General features: G+C 33.5%; 1 protein-coding gene across 1 annotated transcript in view; it reads right to left on the reverse strand.

The window, feature by feature from the left end:
* The window catches only part of LOC139700164 (multidrug resistance-associated protein 1-like), a 63,240-nt gene that overhangs the window by 29,186 nt on the left and 15,153 nt on the right, over positions 1–18,901 (reverse strand). The window contains exons 14-21 of the mRNA XM_071598734.1: positions 17,953–18,037; positions 16,461–16,654; positions 13,472–13,648; positions 11,238–11,405; positions 8,510–8,696; positions 6,787–6,934; positions 4,451–4,559; positions 2,497–2,701 (exon numbers count right to left, since the gene is read on the reverse strand). Of these exons, the coding sequence (XP_071454835.1) occupies positions 2,497–2,701; positions 4,451–4,559; positions 6,787–6,934; positions 8,510–8,696; positions 11,238–11,405; positions 13,472–13,648; positions 16,461–16,654; positions 17,953–18,037 (1,273 nt within the window). The remainder of the gene's footprint in view (positions 1–2,496; positions 2,702–4,450; positions 4,560–6,786; positions 6,935–8,509; positions 8,697–11,237; positions 11,406–13,471; positions 13,649–16,460; positions 16,655–17,952; positions 18,038–18,901) is intronic.

The following is an 18,901-nucleotide window of genomic DNA, read 5'->3' on the forward strand; positions in this document are numbered from 1 at the left end:
GGTAAGGCAGGTGTTGCTAAGTCAGTGAACATTTTACATTTCCAGCGAACTTTCAGAGATACGAACATCTATGAAATATTGTGCATCAAATAGAGTAAGAAAAAGGATGTCCACCAGTTGCCTATACCAGAGGAAACAGATTTTCCTATAATTCTTCAGCACATGGGTTTATTGAGTTTAAATTCATGAACTCTATTTTACAAACCAGCTTAATCCCTGCTGAGGGCAACTGTACATATATATGCTGTGATAAATAAATCTATGAACCAGATTACAAAGTAGATGAAAAAATGCAAATCTCTAAATACAATTGGTTTTTGTGCACCAATTTTCAATGCCCATCTCCCTGATTCCAAATGAGATTATTTTATATTTGAAGCAAAAACTGTGAAAAGTAAATATGCATCTTCATCAAACACAGGATAAACTTAACTATATTTATGACTGGTTTTTGCAACTCATATTTCAAGGGCTATCTTCTCCAATTACAAATTATTATTGTTTCACAAAATACGTGCCCCGGGCATTCCCAGTTAATCAAAAGTCTACAGTAAGCATAAAGGGCAACATGATGTAGCAATACCTTTAATTTTAAAATTTTTCATGAGATTTTGGACACACTGCAATGGATATTATCATCCTATATAAGGTTTCAGTGGCTGATAATACCCTAAATTAGTATATATATATAGGTTCTAGAACCAATATTTTTCAGTTTGATTATAGTGTTGGTGCTCATCTTAATACCAGGTTGAATTGGGAACAACAGAACTAAACCAACCCATTACTATATTAAATGAATTTGAAGGAAAATCAGGTTGTTAATTTATGACAGGCAACCCCCACTTTATTTGAGTTTCATCATGCACACGTTCACATTAATGCAGCAGAAGAATGTGCAACATGGATTGCACCATGCACAGTAAAAGGTTCACAGTAGTGTGGTATACCTTAAATAGAATTGCTAAAAATACCCTAGTTAGATCCTATTCAGTCCAATTAAACCCTGACAAAATATTATTCACAGCCGAATTGTTGTTATAAATTGAATATTTGAAAAATAGTCCTATGTACTGAGGAATATAAGTAAGTTGATTGATTGGTTGATCAAGTTTATAATTCCAAATATGGATTATTTATTTAATATATCACGTCCAGCAATTATTTTATAATTCAAGTTTTTCTGTGCCTTCCAGTCATAAAAATGTCACCATACCTGTAGCAAGCACAGAAGCACATATTTTATGAATTTTCCATTTGGAATGCATACCTCAAAAATGAAAAAAGAAATAAGTACACTTCTAGGGATAATAAGCTGCATATCTAATTCATAAAAGCCAGTTTACTTTAATGCCCTGTTAAAACGTTCCCATCCAAATCCCTAAGGGCAAAACTGCTATTTATGGATAGAAGTATTTTTTTTAGAAGAAAAATATTTTTGAGGCTATCTAAAAGAACAATTTATGACAAATGTGACTTGGGGATTTAGGCAAATGAAACGATAAAATTATTATTTCCTCAGCCATTCAATCATTCTGCTGATCAAAAAATATTTCTCTGATTTCCTAGATTTTTCTACCAGATCTAAATTTTTAACATTTTCTCAATGTCAGTATTTCACTACTTTGAGGATAGCTTGTCACCACAGACTTCCTAAAACCTCATCTGTCCCTCATACCACATGATAACTCCTTTCCCACACCCTATGTGACATTACGTAAGGACCGATTCTTACACTAATCTAGAATCTCATGCACAGGCACTATACTGAGTACATAACCAACTGATGCCTGAGTAGCAGCACTAACATTCATCTTGTCACTGAGCATTATAATAATTCTGCTTTCTTTCTGAAAATTCACCATACCTAATCAAGAGATAAGCATTCATTAAACACAAATTTTATCTTATAAGTAAATGCTAATTATTCATACTGAGAATATCAACAACAAAATTGTCGCATTATAGTTACAATGAAAATATTGCGTGCACCAAGGACCAAATGCAATATGGCACAGCTTCAACACTCTAGTTTACTATTGTCTAGCTCTCAATGGCTGGACCACCCCAATAAACTTTAACATTAATGTCCTTGTATATTTCAGAACACCCCAGAAGTGGAGTACACATACATTTTTAAAATAGGTACTTACCCAGACAGTAAATAAAAAGCTAAATATACACAACTCTGAGACAAAATTCTTTCTAATTACAAAAGCCAACAAAATTACAAGTGATAACAGAACCTACATTTCTCCATAGATCAGTGGACATTAATCTGTAGAAACTCAACTACCATTCAAAGATGGATAAGCATTGACATTTGAACAACACTGAGAGAGATCTATTTGGCTGGAAAATGTCTTACTATGACAGTCAACAATTACATGCACCATTAATGTTTAAAAATACATTAAAAGCACAAGAAAACATACAAGAACATGATAACATTTCATCCTTACTCAATGTGAAAATATTTTAAACAGAAAAACTCACCTTGCCCTAATCCTAAAGTACCATAAATTCCTAAGTACATATTTCTCCTCTCAGGTACAGCATTTGACTCATCACTTGACCAGTAGGCCAGCCAAAAATTGGAACTTACTGCAAAACTCTGATATATGCAACTGAATATCAAGGTAGCAATTGAAAGAGCTATTCCCACAGATTTCATGTAATGAGCATAAACTTTCCACTTCACCTAAGAAAGAGATCAAAACTAATTAGTTATTTAGCTGCAAAACTCTTCCCTTGAAAAACAGAGATTCTACAGTTAAATTAATTAAAAATAGATTCATTTCAAATATCTCCAGGGTAAATTATGCATCTCAATTTTAAAAAACTTCCTACTTGAGAAAAATTACTGTTCTTTAGTTAAATATGAAATTGTGACATACAGCAAAAAGGTCAATGTAAGAAAATTTGATCTAACATACGAATATTGGTTAAAATTATAGGTGGAATGATAAAATCCTTACGTCTTTAAGTAATCATAATACTCAGTGCTTATATTTTTGTTAAATCAATTACTAATAATATTTTAACCTACGCACAAAAATAAAACAGGAATTTTCTCCAGTTCATATGGCATAGATTAATAGAAATCAATGGCAAAGTACTGTTTAACTTTGCTCATCATAATTGGCAGTTAACATATGCATATACAAGATGCAATGAATATTTTGTCCCCATAACTAAAATAATTTTCCATAATTATTTCAGGAATCACTAAGGATTCTACATTGTATAAATGAAAAAGAATAACTTGAGTCAGTGGTATTTCATTCATTTAAGAGTGGACAGACAAATGTCCACAATAGAAGAGACCACTTGTATGAGGTGAACAACAAACCAAACCAGAAAATGGAGAAAAATGTCATGAAAACTGGTTTTGTGTTGCATTTGAACTCTCAAAATGTTAAACACGTATTTTTAGAAGTCTGTTGCATGAAATCCTGACTGAAAAGTTAGGCTATCACAAGATTTGTATTCATTGGGAGCAGAAAATTTTTACTGAGAACCACAAAACACAACGAATGAACTCTCCTCTTCACTTTCTTTTTCAATATGACATGGAAGAAGAAGGCCTACTTGACAAAATCATGATTGGTGCAGAGACTTAGGTATCCTACATTAACTCTGAGTCAAAACAAAAATCAATGGGGTAAGGTCATACTGTGTCACCAAAAAAACTGAGAAAATCCCATCAAAATCTATCAGCCAGAAAGGTCAAGGTGGTTTTCTAGGATGGCAAAAGAATTTTGTTTTAGCAGTAAATGCAAAGTGGAATGACTCTCAATTCTAAATATTACTGTGTAACCATCTTGAACAACCTCAGACCAGCCATCCAAAACAAGTGCTGCCGTCTATTGATGTGTTTATGAGTTTTTGTGGACAATAACGTTTGGCCACAATCCACTCGACGACCACAAAACCTACTTCACAAGTTCAAATGGGATATTTTTCAGGATCCATCATACAGTTTAGACTTGTCTGATCATGCATCAGAAAAAGAGGCTAGGTTCCAAATGCTTTGACTCCGAATGAGGAGCTTCAGATGCCATCATCAGTTGGCTGTGATATCAGGCGGAAGAATTCTATGCTGAGGGAATTTCTAAACTAGTACAGATACATGACAAATATGTAGATATGTTTGCCAAATATGTAGACCGATAGTGGAAATGTATAGTTTTTAAATGTAAATAATTGATTTTCTGTACCTATTTCAGTGTTTTTATATCCCAATGGAGGTTACTTTCTGGATGTACATTTATATCAACTCTTTTTTTCATTGGCATATGAACTTTAATTGCATTATTCTGAAATAACACATCTTGACAAATGACAAACTGGAACTTTAAAAACCATGAAAACTGAATTCAAAAATCATTGTAAAGTGGAAGGACTTTTTAGCATAAAATGATGAACCATTAATTAGATATCTACCTACCTTTCCAGTTTCAGCCTTTTCTATTTCAATAAGTTTTTCTCCAGCAATATCTTCTAAATTTATTTTCTTTGAATCACCTATGGATCCCACAGTATCACCAGAACTACGTCTGAAAAGAATAACAACAATAAAAAAAATGCTATCACCATTTAAATGCATTTCATGCAATTAAAAAGAAACTGATTACCACACAAAAAGAGCCAAAGTTAATAAATTACACAGATGAATACCTTAAACCTATTCATACCTTATTATTGAACAAAGCAACATTTCACTTGAAAAGGGCAGAGCACAAAATATAGGTTATCCTGACAATTTCATGATTCACATTATTTCTAGCTATTCTAGCTTATCCATATAATACATAAACACAGGCTACCTAATTTAAACATATGGTATGATAGATTAGGGTATTAAAAGATATTATAGGGCATGAATAATTTCATTTAAAAAGAAATTGTACAATTTTCAATAAAACCAAGTAATTCGATTGGCAAGGCTACTGAAATGATTAATATTTTTGTGTCAATATTTTGAGTTATGTTTCTTTTCTATAATAATTTAAGTTTATATTCTCTTACATGTTTTAACCCCCTTGTATGTAATCTATGCTTCCGACATGAAACTAAATTTGGTCCATGGAAATATCCACTGTAAAAGCATTATATTACTGTTAATTTATACATCCATGTTTTTACTTTCTTTTATTTAGATGGTTAGGCTTATGATATGCACCAACTATCTGACTACCAGGTCTGTTAAAAAAGTTCCCAAACTTTAACATTACAAAAAAAATACTACACTAACAAATTATTGGTCAGGGTCCCTTTCAAAGTAGTCTCCTCCCCAACATATACACTTATCCAAAAGTGTTCCCACTTTTTGAAACAGTCTGGGAACGCTTCTCCTGAAATGCTAATACACTCCATTGAAGTTTTCTATATCTATGGAATAGTGGCAAATATTTTTCCTTTGAAAAAAGTCACATGGGGTCAGGTCTGGTGAGTAGGGTGGGTGGGGAAGGACAGTGGTCTTGTTTCTGAAAAAACTCATGATTTCTGGGAGACAAATGAGCCAGCACATTGTCGTGGTAAAAAAAAAGTACTCTGCAATCCTCCAAAATTCCAGCCGGTTTCACCGGATTCTTTCTCTTAGGCATTTCATAACCCCTGGATAGCTCTCTGAGTTGACTGCCTGGCCTTTAGGAAGGTATTCATGATGCACAACCCCCTTTGAATCGAAAAAAGTCAACATCACATTGACATTCGAGCGAACTTGTCTAGCTTTTTAGGGGCAGGGGATACTTCACCAATCCATTGTGAAGATTGCACTTTTGTTTCGATGTCATAACTATAAACCCATGACTGATCACCTGTTATGATCCTGGACAAGAAGGTTTCATCCTCTTCAGCTGGATCAAACAGTTCCTGACAGACTTGAACTTGATGTTTGTTTCTAGTCTGCTGTCATTAGGTGAGGCACAAATTTGGCAGTGACTTGATGTATCCTCAACTTTACAGTCAGAATTTCATAGCACACACCAATCAAGATGTCACACTCTTCGGCTAGTTCCCCGACAGTCAAACATTAATTTGAACTATTGAGAACGTTCAGTTTCTCGATGTGGGAATCATTAGCCAATATTGATGCTCTTCCAGAATGCTCATCTTCAACTGATTGCCACCCCTTTTTGAACTGGGAAAACCATTCATAATACGTGAACGTTTCATAAGCATCCTCACCATAAGCCTTCGTAATCAACTCAAAAGTCTCCATGAAGGATTTGCAGAGTTTCACGGATACTTTCTAGCTGCTCCTTCAAAGCACTCATTTCGGTGTATTTGATTTTTTGCCTCACTCCACTAACAACCATTCACATAAACAGCCGTAACAAATCAACAAAACAATATGTCAACAAAGTGGTTACAGGCAGTTATTTGGGAAGTTTCAGTAGACAAAATGCCTTCAAGCAAATTAAAAAATAATCATCTGTAGGTGTGCTATTCAAAAGTTTGGGAATCTTTTGAATAGACCAAATATTAATCCTAAGGCTTATATCAAAGGCTTAGACCAAATATTACCTCATTGGCCTGTAAGGTTTTCAAGAGTGCTATATTTTCAAAATTTGATTAGCAGCTGCTTATGGCTAATCAGTTTTACCCAGCCAGATAAAAAATGTTCAAATTTGTGTTCCCTCGCTTTGCCACTTTATTACACCAAGGGAGTGTTGTTCTTTCCATCTGCTAGTGAAAGGTCCACTGATCCCTTAACGTTGAGGATGAAATATGAATAATTTTTATTATACATGGTAAAATATGTTTTGGTCCTTGACTCACCTGCTCAAAGAACCTGTTGAAGATTTAAAGTCTGAGACTGATGTAGAATCACTATGGCATTCAGAAGTCCGGATTAACTGGGATGAAATTTTTTGGAATGCACCTTCTCCTATAGTTTTCTTCAAATCCTCTTTAATTTCCTCAAGATCTATGTTAAATAAATGTCATGGATACATTATGAGATTCATGAATGATTTGGTGCTGATTTTTTCTGCTAATAAGTTTGGGCAGCACAGCAATGGAAGAATTTCATATGACTAAGTCATAATTTTGCGATAATCCAGTTTTTGTAAGAAACTGGTATTATTATTGTAGCATTTTCAGTACTCGCCCAATTACTGGAATGTATTTAATTCATGGATGGAACTTACTTCTACACTAGGTGAGTGTAGAAGGAAAAATTCCTGATGCACTTGAATATTACAAAGTATCATGTATCTTTACATTATGCGCTAAAGCAGAAAGTTAAAAATATAACTCAGGAAATCAGTGCAAATTTTAATATTAACGGGGATAAAACCTTGATAGCATATCAATCATTTGTAAAAAAAAATACAGGTAAACCCTAGTTTATGTTTCTTGGATCTATTTCTGTCGACCTGATGTTAAAAACTTTAAATCAACTCACACCAGGACTCAAATGTAAGTTATATTGCTTTGATGTAATTTCATGAGATTATTTTCCAGAAAATAAGAAAATGGAAAATTAGAAAGCTGTAAAATTCACACAAATTTCAGTTTTGACCTATCTATAAAAATAAATGGAGCAATTTGTCGAAAAAATAAGTCCATATTTTTTCCAACAAAAATGAATTATTATTCACTAAAATGAAAAATCAGCAAATTAAATTTGGATTCAGGATATCTTATCTTTTAAACAATAGCTCATTCCTGGCACCAAACACTAGAATGTAAAATTGGTTTTGATTTTCATAATTTCCAACTTCCCTGAATATTAACAGCCCAGCATGTACAAACCAAGCAATTGCTTTCACTTGGATGCATTGCTAAAATGTGTTCCTTAGAAAGAATGAAACGTATCAGACATTTGCAAAAGGAATTTAAAAACAGATACACACAAATTAAACACACTTATTAAGGATCAATCTAAATAAGTTTATTTGTTTTGCATAAAATTATGAATATAAATGAAAGAGAATATGTACAAACTCGCAGGTCTCAAAACTAAAAATCAATGTTTACAGATATTAAGTTAATTTTAAAAAGCTCCACACGAACGCATTCGTGTGTAACTACAAAGTTAGTCCTTTCATTTATTTATAATGAATTGGTTCCATAAAGTTACGCCAGAAACCATCAATTATATTTAAAAAGCTCATTAATTTTCAAACATAAAATATGAGCAAGTGCTTACCTTAACCTGCTGATCTATGTACAGCACATTTCATTAATACAAGGATTATTTCTAAACTTTACAAGAAACAAAATTCCAATAACAAAAACATCCGTAACTTATTATACCAAACCTGCATTTATAATAAGAATTCCAAAATTATGATTATTGGCAAACCTTTTGCACAATTCCTACCAGTTCAAAAATAATTCTCATGAAAACTTTACCAACACTGATGTGATGAATTGCATTATTCTCAAGATAAATGATGCCTATGTTTTAGTAAGTGAGTTTACAATTTTTTTTTATAATTGACACAATTTCCTGGCAATGGTTGAGTCTAAGGTTACTCGTTTTTTTAATACCTACCTTCTCCAATCAATAAATCTCCAGGCATGTCTTCTTGCAGGTGATGAATAAGAAATTCTGCAAAAGCTCCCTGCCTTTTTAGTAGTTCCTTGTATGTGCCCATTTCACTTATTTCACCATCCTTAAGTACAATTATTTTGTCCGTTTGAGGTAAAAATGTGATGCCATGGGTCACCAGGACTCGGGTCTGCAAAAAATTATGAAAAAGTTACATAAAAGGAGTCGTTGGGAGCACAAAAGACAATTTTAGAACCATGACATTTTCTAACATTAGCACTTAAATGCAATTAGAACTTTTATGCACTTATTGTAGTGGCAGTGGTTTGTTATCTCAGGTCTGTAAACATTTCATTACACAGTACTGCACGCACATCTGCCTCATTGCTACTAAAGTTTCAAATAAGTAATATCCATAATTTATTATACCCACTCCTACATAGCATAAAATTGATTCCCATCCAAATGAGAATCAAACCCGTGAACTCTGTAATGACAGACAAGGTTATTACCCTCTGCTTACAAGGCCAGCTACCTTATCTTTGGTCTCATGAAACTTGTATTTATTTCAATATCATACATTACCAAAAATTTACCAACAGTAAACTCTTGACTATCTGCTTTGCAGATTATCCATGCTATTCCCTTCCTAACTCCTCAACTTTTGATTTAATTACAATCACAAATATAATTAAATGCTTTGAAAATTTGATAAATATTTTTTTTTTAATATAAGTTTGAAATGAATTAGCTTCCTTAAAAGTAGTTAATTTCACAAAATAAAGTTTTCAGTCATATTTAATGCTTGAATTTAAATATTTTTGCACTATGCTTACTTTCCCATTGTAGTTTCTCTCAAATTCATTAGCCTCGAGAATTCCATTGTTTCCTTCAAGGCCAGCGAATGCATAGCTTTACTATGCAACAAACAAGTCATTAACTGTCTACAATGCATTATGTTAATCAGTATCTAATGATGAATACGAATCCGTATCAGCAATCCTTTGAAAATATTGGTCCTTCACTACTCATTTGTTTTTTCCTGATCGCGTGATTGATTTAGCTTTCCAAGGAAAATATATTCTGCTGTTCACTTGAAGCTAGCTCAGTGCTCTTGCAAAACTATAATTCCACCTTTATATAAGTGGCTCAAAAATGGAAAAAATTGCACTTTCCATCAATAAAAATGCAAATCAATCACAAGGAATGAAAAAGGAGCCTTTCATAAAATATTTTCTCCATATTTTGGTTATCCATGTTTTTCAATTATCCAAGCTTCATCATACATCCATTAGCACAGATAGTTGAGAGTTTACTGTATGCAATGGAAATTATAAGAAGAGTGCCAATTAAAAGTTTTTCATTAACTATTTCACTGCTAACCATACATTATACAATACCATGATAAAAAATATACACAATATTCAATTTCAACTCATTCTGAAATTCTAAACCTTTACGCCAGTTAAGATCAAAGTTCATCACAATGATGATAATACAAAAATGCAATAATATCATCAAAATATTGACTATTTATTTTGTATCTTACACCTATAATGACAGGAGAAGTAAAATGTACGCAAAAGCAAACTCTGGAATCAAAATAGAAGAATAAAGCACAACAGTGAACACACTATCTGTGGGTGACTTAACAATTGTTAAAAAAACAGAGAAGCACCATCTAAGAGCTATATAGCAGTAAAACAAATAGCCAAAGAAAAAATCTTGAAACTTCGCTCTGAAAAACCAAAGCGTTGGATCACCAAGGAAAAAGCACCTCGTATTTGGTCCAAAATCACATCGCATAAACAAATTATAGAACAAATCCAGCACTTCCATTACTTCAGAAATAAATATTAATTGTATTGAGGACAATAATATCAAAACAAAAATATATCAATTTAAACATATATGCTGGTACCATCAACGGTACACTGAAAGAAAAAACAAAAAGAATGCAATTTTAAAAGCAATGACAACACCTAAAGTCTGATATATGACAGCAAAAGATGAGTACTACCACAAGGAAATTAGAATACCGAGGAGGCAAGATTTTTAGAAAGGCCAAAGAATATTCTTAATTAAATGGAATAGGAGTTTGAAATTGAAATAAGTGCATGCATACTATATATACTTTGTCAATGCAATTCCTAGTTCTAATAGATCTAACTTTTCATTTTCTACATTTCTCCTTTTTGGATTTTTGCACATTTGATTATTATTGAATACCTTTTTGCATTTGTGAAATTCCTTATGCTTTTATTTTTGTACATTTTAAAGTTTAGAACGATATTTAATCATTTTCAACAATAAAGATAAGCTCTTTCTTAACTTTATTAAAAATTCAATCTAACAGCCACCAATTTTCTATGGCCTTTACTAACTGGTTTTTAACATTGTTAAAGGGATATCATAAATTGGGAGATCACTCCTTCAAATGATGCTAATCACTATACCTAAACTACCACCGGCAATACAACCAGGATATATCATTACATCAATATGCCATCCCTTATTTTAAGTCCCAAATTTCTATTTATTTTTCAAAATATATATTCTACATAATTTTTTAGAGATAGAGCAGGTACACATTACTTGAGTCTCAAGTTGAGAAAAACTCTCTGGGTCATTGTTTGACTAAATTAGAGGAGATGAAAATGGGATCTGTACGAATATTTGTAAAAAGAGGGCAGGTTTGGACTCATGAGAAACTAGAAGAAAGAAACATCACCTTATCCCTTAAAATTCCATGATGTCCAATTACACCATCAAATATGTGTTTTCCCACATGACTGTCCACAGCACTGAGAGGATCATCCAGGAGATATATATCTGCATCACAGTAGACAGCCCTTGCTAAACTTATGCGTTGCTTCTGACCTCCACTTAAATTGATTCCCTTGAATATAAGAAATATATTCATAGTATTGCTAACAAAAACAACTGCAGAGAAATTAAATATATATTATCAATATTATAGGGACATGGTAGTCCAGGAGTAGAGCATTAGACTACTGATTGGAGGCTGTGGGTTTGATTTCGAGACATGCCTGCAGGCACCGTTTGCTTCACTTCAGCTGTGGTTTGGTACCAGAATTACCTGGGAAACCATAGGTGGCACAGGGAAATGAACTGGCCCCACAACCCTGATGTGCTAATGTCACATGCCATTAGGCTTAGAATTGGGTTGGCTCCACCCTCGCATATCAAAGCAAACTTTGGGTCAATGACTTGTGTTCATGGTTTTTACCATCAAGACTCTAATATCTTTGTATTTCCACAGAATTTCGCTTGCATGGTCCATCCATGTACCAGGTTGCATTGACATCCAAATACAGATGGTAATTAGTAGAGTAAAATTGATTTTGGGTAGCAGCAGTTCAAGGGCAGAGCATTGGTCTACCAACTGAAGGGTGCGGCATTCGATTCCCAGGCAAGCCTTTCTGGGCACCAAAGGCTCCAACCACGCTGTGCGATTTTTTGAGTACCAGATCTTCCTGGGAAACCAAACCACCACAGGGAAAGGAACTGGCCCCCTACCCTGATATGTGAATTTCACATGCCATCTGGCTTAGCACTGGGTGAACTCTACCGTCACCTACCAAACCGACCTTTGGGTTGATTACTGTGTTTATGGTTTAATAGTGATTTATTAGGGTGCACTCACTGCTAAGGTTCTTTTTCACCTCTCACAACCCAATATGTCCACGAGAAAATAAGAAACTAATCGAAAAAGGGTACCATCTACTTAAAAATAACATTAGGACGTAAGAACCAAAGGAGACTGGGTATCTTTAAATAAGCTACTACTTGGCTAAGGACCTTTGAGGTATCGCCTAGCACAAAAATGAAGTCTACTTCCATGCTTAGCCAACCATGCTCTGCTTGATATTGCTCACTTTCCAGGAGAAAGCAAAAGTTGGTCATTGGGGCATTGCAATCTTCACAGAGGGTTGGCATTTTATCTTCACTGAAAAGGTATGAGCATGTCAGAGCACAGGGCCCTATTCTAAATCGTATGATGGAGACCTCTTCCCTATAAGTACTTCTGACAGAAGTTAACCACTCTGAAGTCACGGTTTCATAGTGTGACACTGGCTCTTGGAAACCATCCACCAAGTGTCATTCCACTGCTTTTGGGAAACGCTCTTTAATGCCACTTTCAGATCCTCAGCAAGTACAACCAAAGATTTTAGTTCAATGGTATTTTGGACCTCCTTAGTAGCTGAATCAGCCTTCTCATGTCCATCAATTCCCACATGCCCTGGGACCCACAGAAAAGATACTTTAACTTCCTCATTGTTGAGGGCAAAGGAGAAAAACTGTATTTCCTGGTCAGTGGGGTTTAATGGAGAAAAACAGAAAAGGCATTGTCACACTCAATAACAATATAGGAATGGTTAAATGCTTTGCGGCTCAGCAAGAGAAAGGTATGACGCTGATATTAAAAAGCTGCTTACAAGGATGCAAATAGTGATTGATCGTCACGGCAACTATGTGGACAAATAGCTAAATGCTCACCCTTCCCAACAAATGCTCAACCTTCCCAACGATTTACACAAAGTCAAGAATAAATTTGATTTTTCATGAAAAAAATAGAAGACCTTATTTTTCGAATCACCCTAGTATTATACTATATGTAGTTACATATCCCTTACTTAACCTATGGTCAGTGGTAACATTAACAACATGCCTATGGATATCTTGATTTTCAGAACCTTGTCGCAGGAGTTAATTTACAATGTGCACAATGTAGAGAGAAATAATAAAACTGAAAGGTCATTTTTTTCTTTAACTTTCCTAATAAGGTTAAAGTTAACTTCAAATTAAGCCCAACCTCATGTAAAAATCAGAAAACATAAAATATTAACTCTTCTTAATAATGGAAAGCAAAAAAATAATTCAAATGATAATGAATTTTGAAAATTGAAGGACTGTGTAATGGAAAATTATCTGAGCACATACCTTTTCTCCAATTTCAGTTTGATCTCCTGCAGGTAACATTTCAAAATCTGCCTTTAATGCACAGGCTTTGATGACCTTCTTATAAGATTCAGTAATAAATTCTTTTCCAAATAATATATTCTCCCGCAGAAGAGCATTTTGAATCCAAGCTTGCTGAGGAACATAGGCAATAGTACCCTGGAACACAAAATTGAACATACACATGAAGGGTGGCCCTATTGAGTATTTATAAAATCAATGCAGTTGCGTATTGCCCAAAAACTAAACCATTCCATGATATTGGAAAATGTTATAAATTCCAAAATATTTTCCTGTAGTCACATGGTGCACACACTTCAGAAGAGTTTTGGCCCAAAAGTGATTAAGAGAGGGTAAACTGCCTATAATTTGCCTTAACTAATTTATCTTAATAGCAGTGACAACTATGACCACATATTTTGGCAGTAATAGCTATGATTAATGTTGTGCAGTGGATAACATTATTAATGCATTACAATAAAAAATAATGTAAAAAGAACAGGATTAATCATAATGATAATATGCAATAACTAGAAAGTAGAATAAATCAAAATACCTCTTAGTGCAAAATCAATTGCTAAGATCAATGACATTTATTTAACTACCTTAATATAAAGTTTTCAGAAAAAAATTACATGAGGGCAAACAGTATTGCAAAGATTAGCAAAAGGCATAGACTACCACACATGCAACAAGTAGATCTGTGCCAGAGAAAGATACAACTCCATCCAAATATCGCTTCCCCATCTCCTGGCATCAGAGCCATCTGAACAGATCTGAGCCACCTTAAAGCATCAAAATTTAGGATCCCTTCCTATCACTTTCACCAAGACACATTGATAAAGGAAATGTGATATTAGAAATTTCTCTTTGCTTGTATTAATCACTATTAAATCTTGCATGCATGTGCATACTTTCTCAAAGAATATGCATGTTGGTTAAATAATGCACAGTCTATTTCTGGCTTAGGATTGTGAACAACATCAAATGACTGATCTCACATATGTTCCAGCCCATTATTAAAAGCACCATTATTATTTCTAGTTGCACCCTATTAAGATAAAATAAAAGGCAAAGGTTTTGTTGAGGGAATTGCCATGTAATATTTAAACAAAATTTGTATTCCACGTTAACCGCCTTCTCAAGAAATGGTTGGGAGGTACCCTTTAGCACAAGAGGAGGGGTCTGGCTTCAGGGATGACCTCATTTCATATACTGGAGAGAGATAGGACTCTTTTTACTCAAGAAAAGTAAAATAATAAGCATTGCATCAAAAAAATAAAACATATGCATTGTACTTGGTAGAAAAAAATGAATAGGATAAATATTTCTGGAATTGAACACAAGATAGAGGTGTGCAAATCCCATGAAAATGCCCATTTTAAACTTAGATTCTGAGTTATGATTCGATGCTTACATTTGCAGAGAGGCAATTGAGCAAGCAATGGTGAAGTGCCTCCGTTTGAACATTAGAAGTTTCATGCTATACCGAGCAACCAGCACTCATTCAGCTATCACTCAGCCAACCAAATGAGAGTCATGTACATGACATCTTCTTAATAATGGTAAGCAAGTAATAAGGCATCTCTCTCCAAGCTTCTATTATACATGAGTGTAATGGTGTATTAAGACAAATAAAAGAATTCACAATCCAAAGATCCTCAACCGATTGAAGGTATAAATGTATTTTCAAGTGCTTTAGGACGAACACACTACCATCAAACTGAAACAATATCCATCTCCTAATTTTGAAACTAAAATGTTTTCACTTTATCCATGTACTTAGGAGTTATTTAATTCAGAATCTCTGAATTGGGCATAGCCAACTTTAGTCATAGGCACCAGATATCAGAGAGTGGGAGTAATAAACAACACAATGAATCATGACTTGAGGCAAACTGGACAGCTGGGCAGAAAAATGTGTCAGGGAATTTGGAAAATGGTGAATACACAATGATAAGGAGAAATGCTCTGGCATGGATACAAATGATGCAACAAAATTCATTGGGAACAATGTAAAAATTCAAAACTTCATTGGAAAAATACCAAGCCTTGATTGCATGTCAATCTTTCTGAACAAATCAAGGATTTCAAGAGGATACAGAGTACTCTCTCAGTCTCAATCCACGGGCTTTCCACATTCAGCCAACTCATTCACTAACAACTAAGTGAATTTTAATCTCAGTTACTATCCATTCCATACTCAATTGGTAAGTTCACTACCTCCACAATATTGTCTGAAACGTACACGGACGAAAGAGTTTTAAGTGAAAGCATTTATGGGATTTTGCACTTTTCTAGTTTTGGAAACCATTATTTTAAAAAAATAAAAATTAATTGAAATAAAATAACATAGAAGTTATCATATTTAAATATTCCAACTACATTACCATGGCAATATAACTCAGATTAAATCAATCCAGTATTGCTGAAACAAATGGCAACTGTCATTGAATGTCATCCATTAATAGAAATTGCTCATTTAATTGCACATTTTCATAAATATGTGCATTTCAATAGCAAAATGTACCAGTTTTTTGCAAATATGGCAACATACCAATGTATCTGGTCATTTATTAACCTTTCAAATTATCAACATCTGTAAAAAATGTACTTTTCTAATACTGATATGAACACTTGCAAAAAACCATGCTCTGCACACTGATGGATTTTCAATAGAATTCTGGGTTTCAGTGAGGTTAATGGATATTTTTCAAAGCATCTGACCTTCATCTGAACATAGAAAAGAATAGGGAAAACTACTCAAAGAAACTAATGAACCAATAAATAGAACTAAAATTGATCATTCAAAGATTAAGCTCACTAATAGTTTCAACACATGCATTATTTTAGCAGGCCAAATGATGACTTTCAAACTTCACCTTTAAAACATTGACCAAAGGATATGGCATAATTACCACACCTGATTTTGAAGCAATCAATATTAACAAATAGTTGATTTTTCACATACTTTCGTGTTGACTCTTCCAGCAATTTTGTCCATCTCCCCTAGAAGGGCTGACAGTAAAGATGATTTCCCAGCACCAACACTACCAATTACTGCTACAAGCTCTCCTTTCCTAACACTTAAATCAATGTTTTTCAACAGCACACATTCATTTTCACCCCAGCTGAAACTTCCATTTTCAATAACAATTGAATCACCTGAAGCAAAGACAAAATGTATGCACTAAATATCTTGATATTAACATAGAATATAAAATGAGGTAATTACTTACCTATTAACTGAGTTTTTATAGTCATAATATTATTATAATAGGCACAGATATTATGGAACAACCTTCTCCTTACCTACAATAGCTTTTCTCAATTTAACATGAATAATTTATTCTGCCAGAAAGGAGGCCCAAAAATGTCTTAATGTAAACAATCCCGACTTTTAATGCAAAATATCCCATACTGATAGAATGCAATTTGAAATCAAGTTATTATTAACATCAAGGCTTTCATGATGTCGACGCACTTTTTAAAGTGCAATCTCTTATCATAACTGAATATTTAATTAGATACAAGTATTTGTAAAATATGTACAGCAGGTATAAATTAACGCATGCAGGGGTTTTATAGCACTTGATATTCATTTCTTAATTTTTCAAGAAAATTTTTTTATTATACCGACTACAGCTTGATATCATCTCCAGATAGTTACCACATGTACTGAGTTTATTTTTACATGAGAAAATTTAGAGACCCTATCACCTGCATATACCTACTACCTACATACTATACACTAGGGCAGGATCAAGGTAAGATCAACTTCAGCATTTATCTACCTTAAATAAAACCATGGAGATACAAAGGTAATCTCTCTTCCACAAATATTTATTTTATAACTTTTGCATTCCATTCAGCAGTGAAATGGGGAATAGTGAAAAATCTGCATAAGACATACAAACACTAAAATCCTTAGACAGAGGAATGATTGGACTGTTAGCCCTCCTGCACCTTCCAGGTTCTCTCCTATTTTACCTATTTTAATTTAATTCACCAAATTTCACATTTCTTTTATTCTAGAACAATTTTAATCTTATTTTGGCAATGCACAAGAACCTTTAAAATGTACACTGAAGTTATAACAAAGAAAGTAAGTGAAAATGAGTTAAAAGTTGAAATATAGTTTTAAATTATATCTTATGCTTAAATTGTAACTTCTAATGCACATGTACAGCAGTATCAAAATTGTACTAGACAAGGAATATCAAAATTCCAAGTTCTCCTTACTATTACGTGTTCCATAAGGTATATATTCAAACAAAGATCTTTAATTCACTGGGTGAACGTTTTCCCTCTCAACTATGTTGTTGTAATTTATAAATGCATGCATGATAAATATTGAATAAAAAATTTACAAAGTACATGAAATTAATTCGGGTAGCTAATACCATTTCATTCAATGCAACGCTTCACCTAAAAAAAAAATCACTTAATATATAGCACCTTACTTTCAGACACTTCATGGTCCACATTCCTGGGATCAATTTCTTCTGCATTCATAAATTTATTCAGCCTTTTGATGGAAACAAATGCCTGCAACAGGAAGGACATTTTCCTCAATGAGTAAACTCCCATTAAATATGATTCTAACATGAAGTTGTACCAAAATGTTTCACCCTCACGGAAATTTTCTCTTCAAAAAGTTAATAGGCAAGTTGAATTTTTTTAGCATACTTTAATACATATAATTTCCTTAATGTTGAAATATAATGTATTTTAGAATGCCTTGCAAAGCGAGAATGCATCAATGAGTGATATACATCCAAGTAGAGGATTCAATGTTTGGAAGTATTAAAAGTTAACAGAACTGGTCATACATAAATGCACACAGAAATATAAACAAAAAACAATAGACAATAAGATTCCTATTCATTTTTTCTGGAGTGTTCTAGAGTAATATTATCTTAAATTTTTCAGTCTAGAATATGTCCAGCTAGGAACCTTGGGATCAAAAAATTAAAATTATGATTTAAGGGAGGCAGTGCCATCCTAGCAAGGGTACACTATTTTATTTCTTTATCTTTGGCATAGGTAGCCTAAGGTACCAAATCTTCCTGAGAAACTAAAGGTGGCATATGGGAAGTAATTCCAGAGAAAACAGGAGTTATGTACAAAGATATGGAGAGCTCACCCATACAATAAAGATCTATAGTAAAATATCAACATATATTTTCCAAAAACAGTTTTAAATATACAAAATTATTTTCCGAACTTTGAACTGGGCAATTGTGTTTGTGATTGCTTCAGAAGTACATTTATTTTTGCCTTTCAGTGGGGTAAAGAAACTATTCACCCAATTTTTTCCAAAAACCTAGTCCATGCAATACTTGAATTGTTTCCAATGTGAGCAATAAAATGGAGGCTATTCTGGATTCTCCAGAGTACTTCTAGGTAAAC

The sequence above is a fragment of the Hetaerina americana genome, unplaced genomic scaffold (assembly GCF_022747635.1).
Source record: "Hetaerina americana unplaced genomic scaffold, ioHetAmer1.1.p SCAF_10, whole genome shotgun sequence".
NCBI lineage: Eukaryota > Metazoa > Arthropoda > Insecta > Odonata > Calopterygidae > Hetaerina > Hetaerina americana.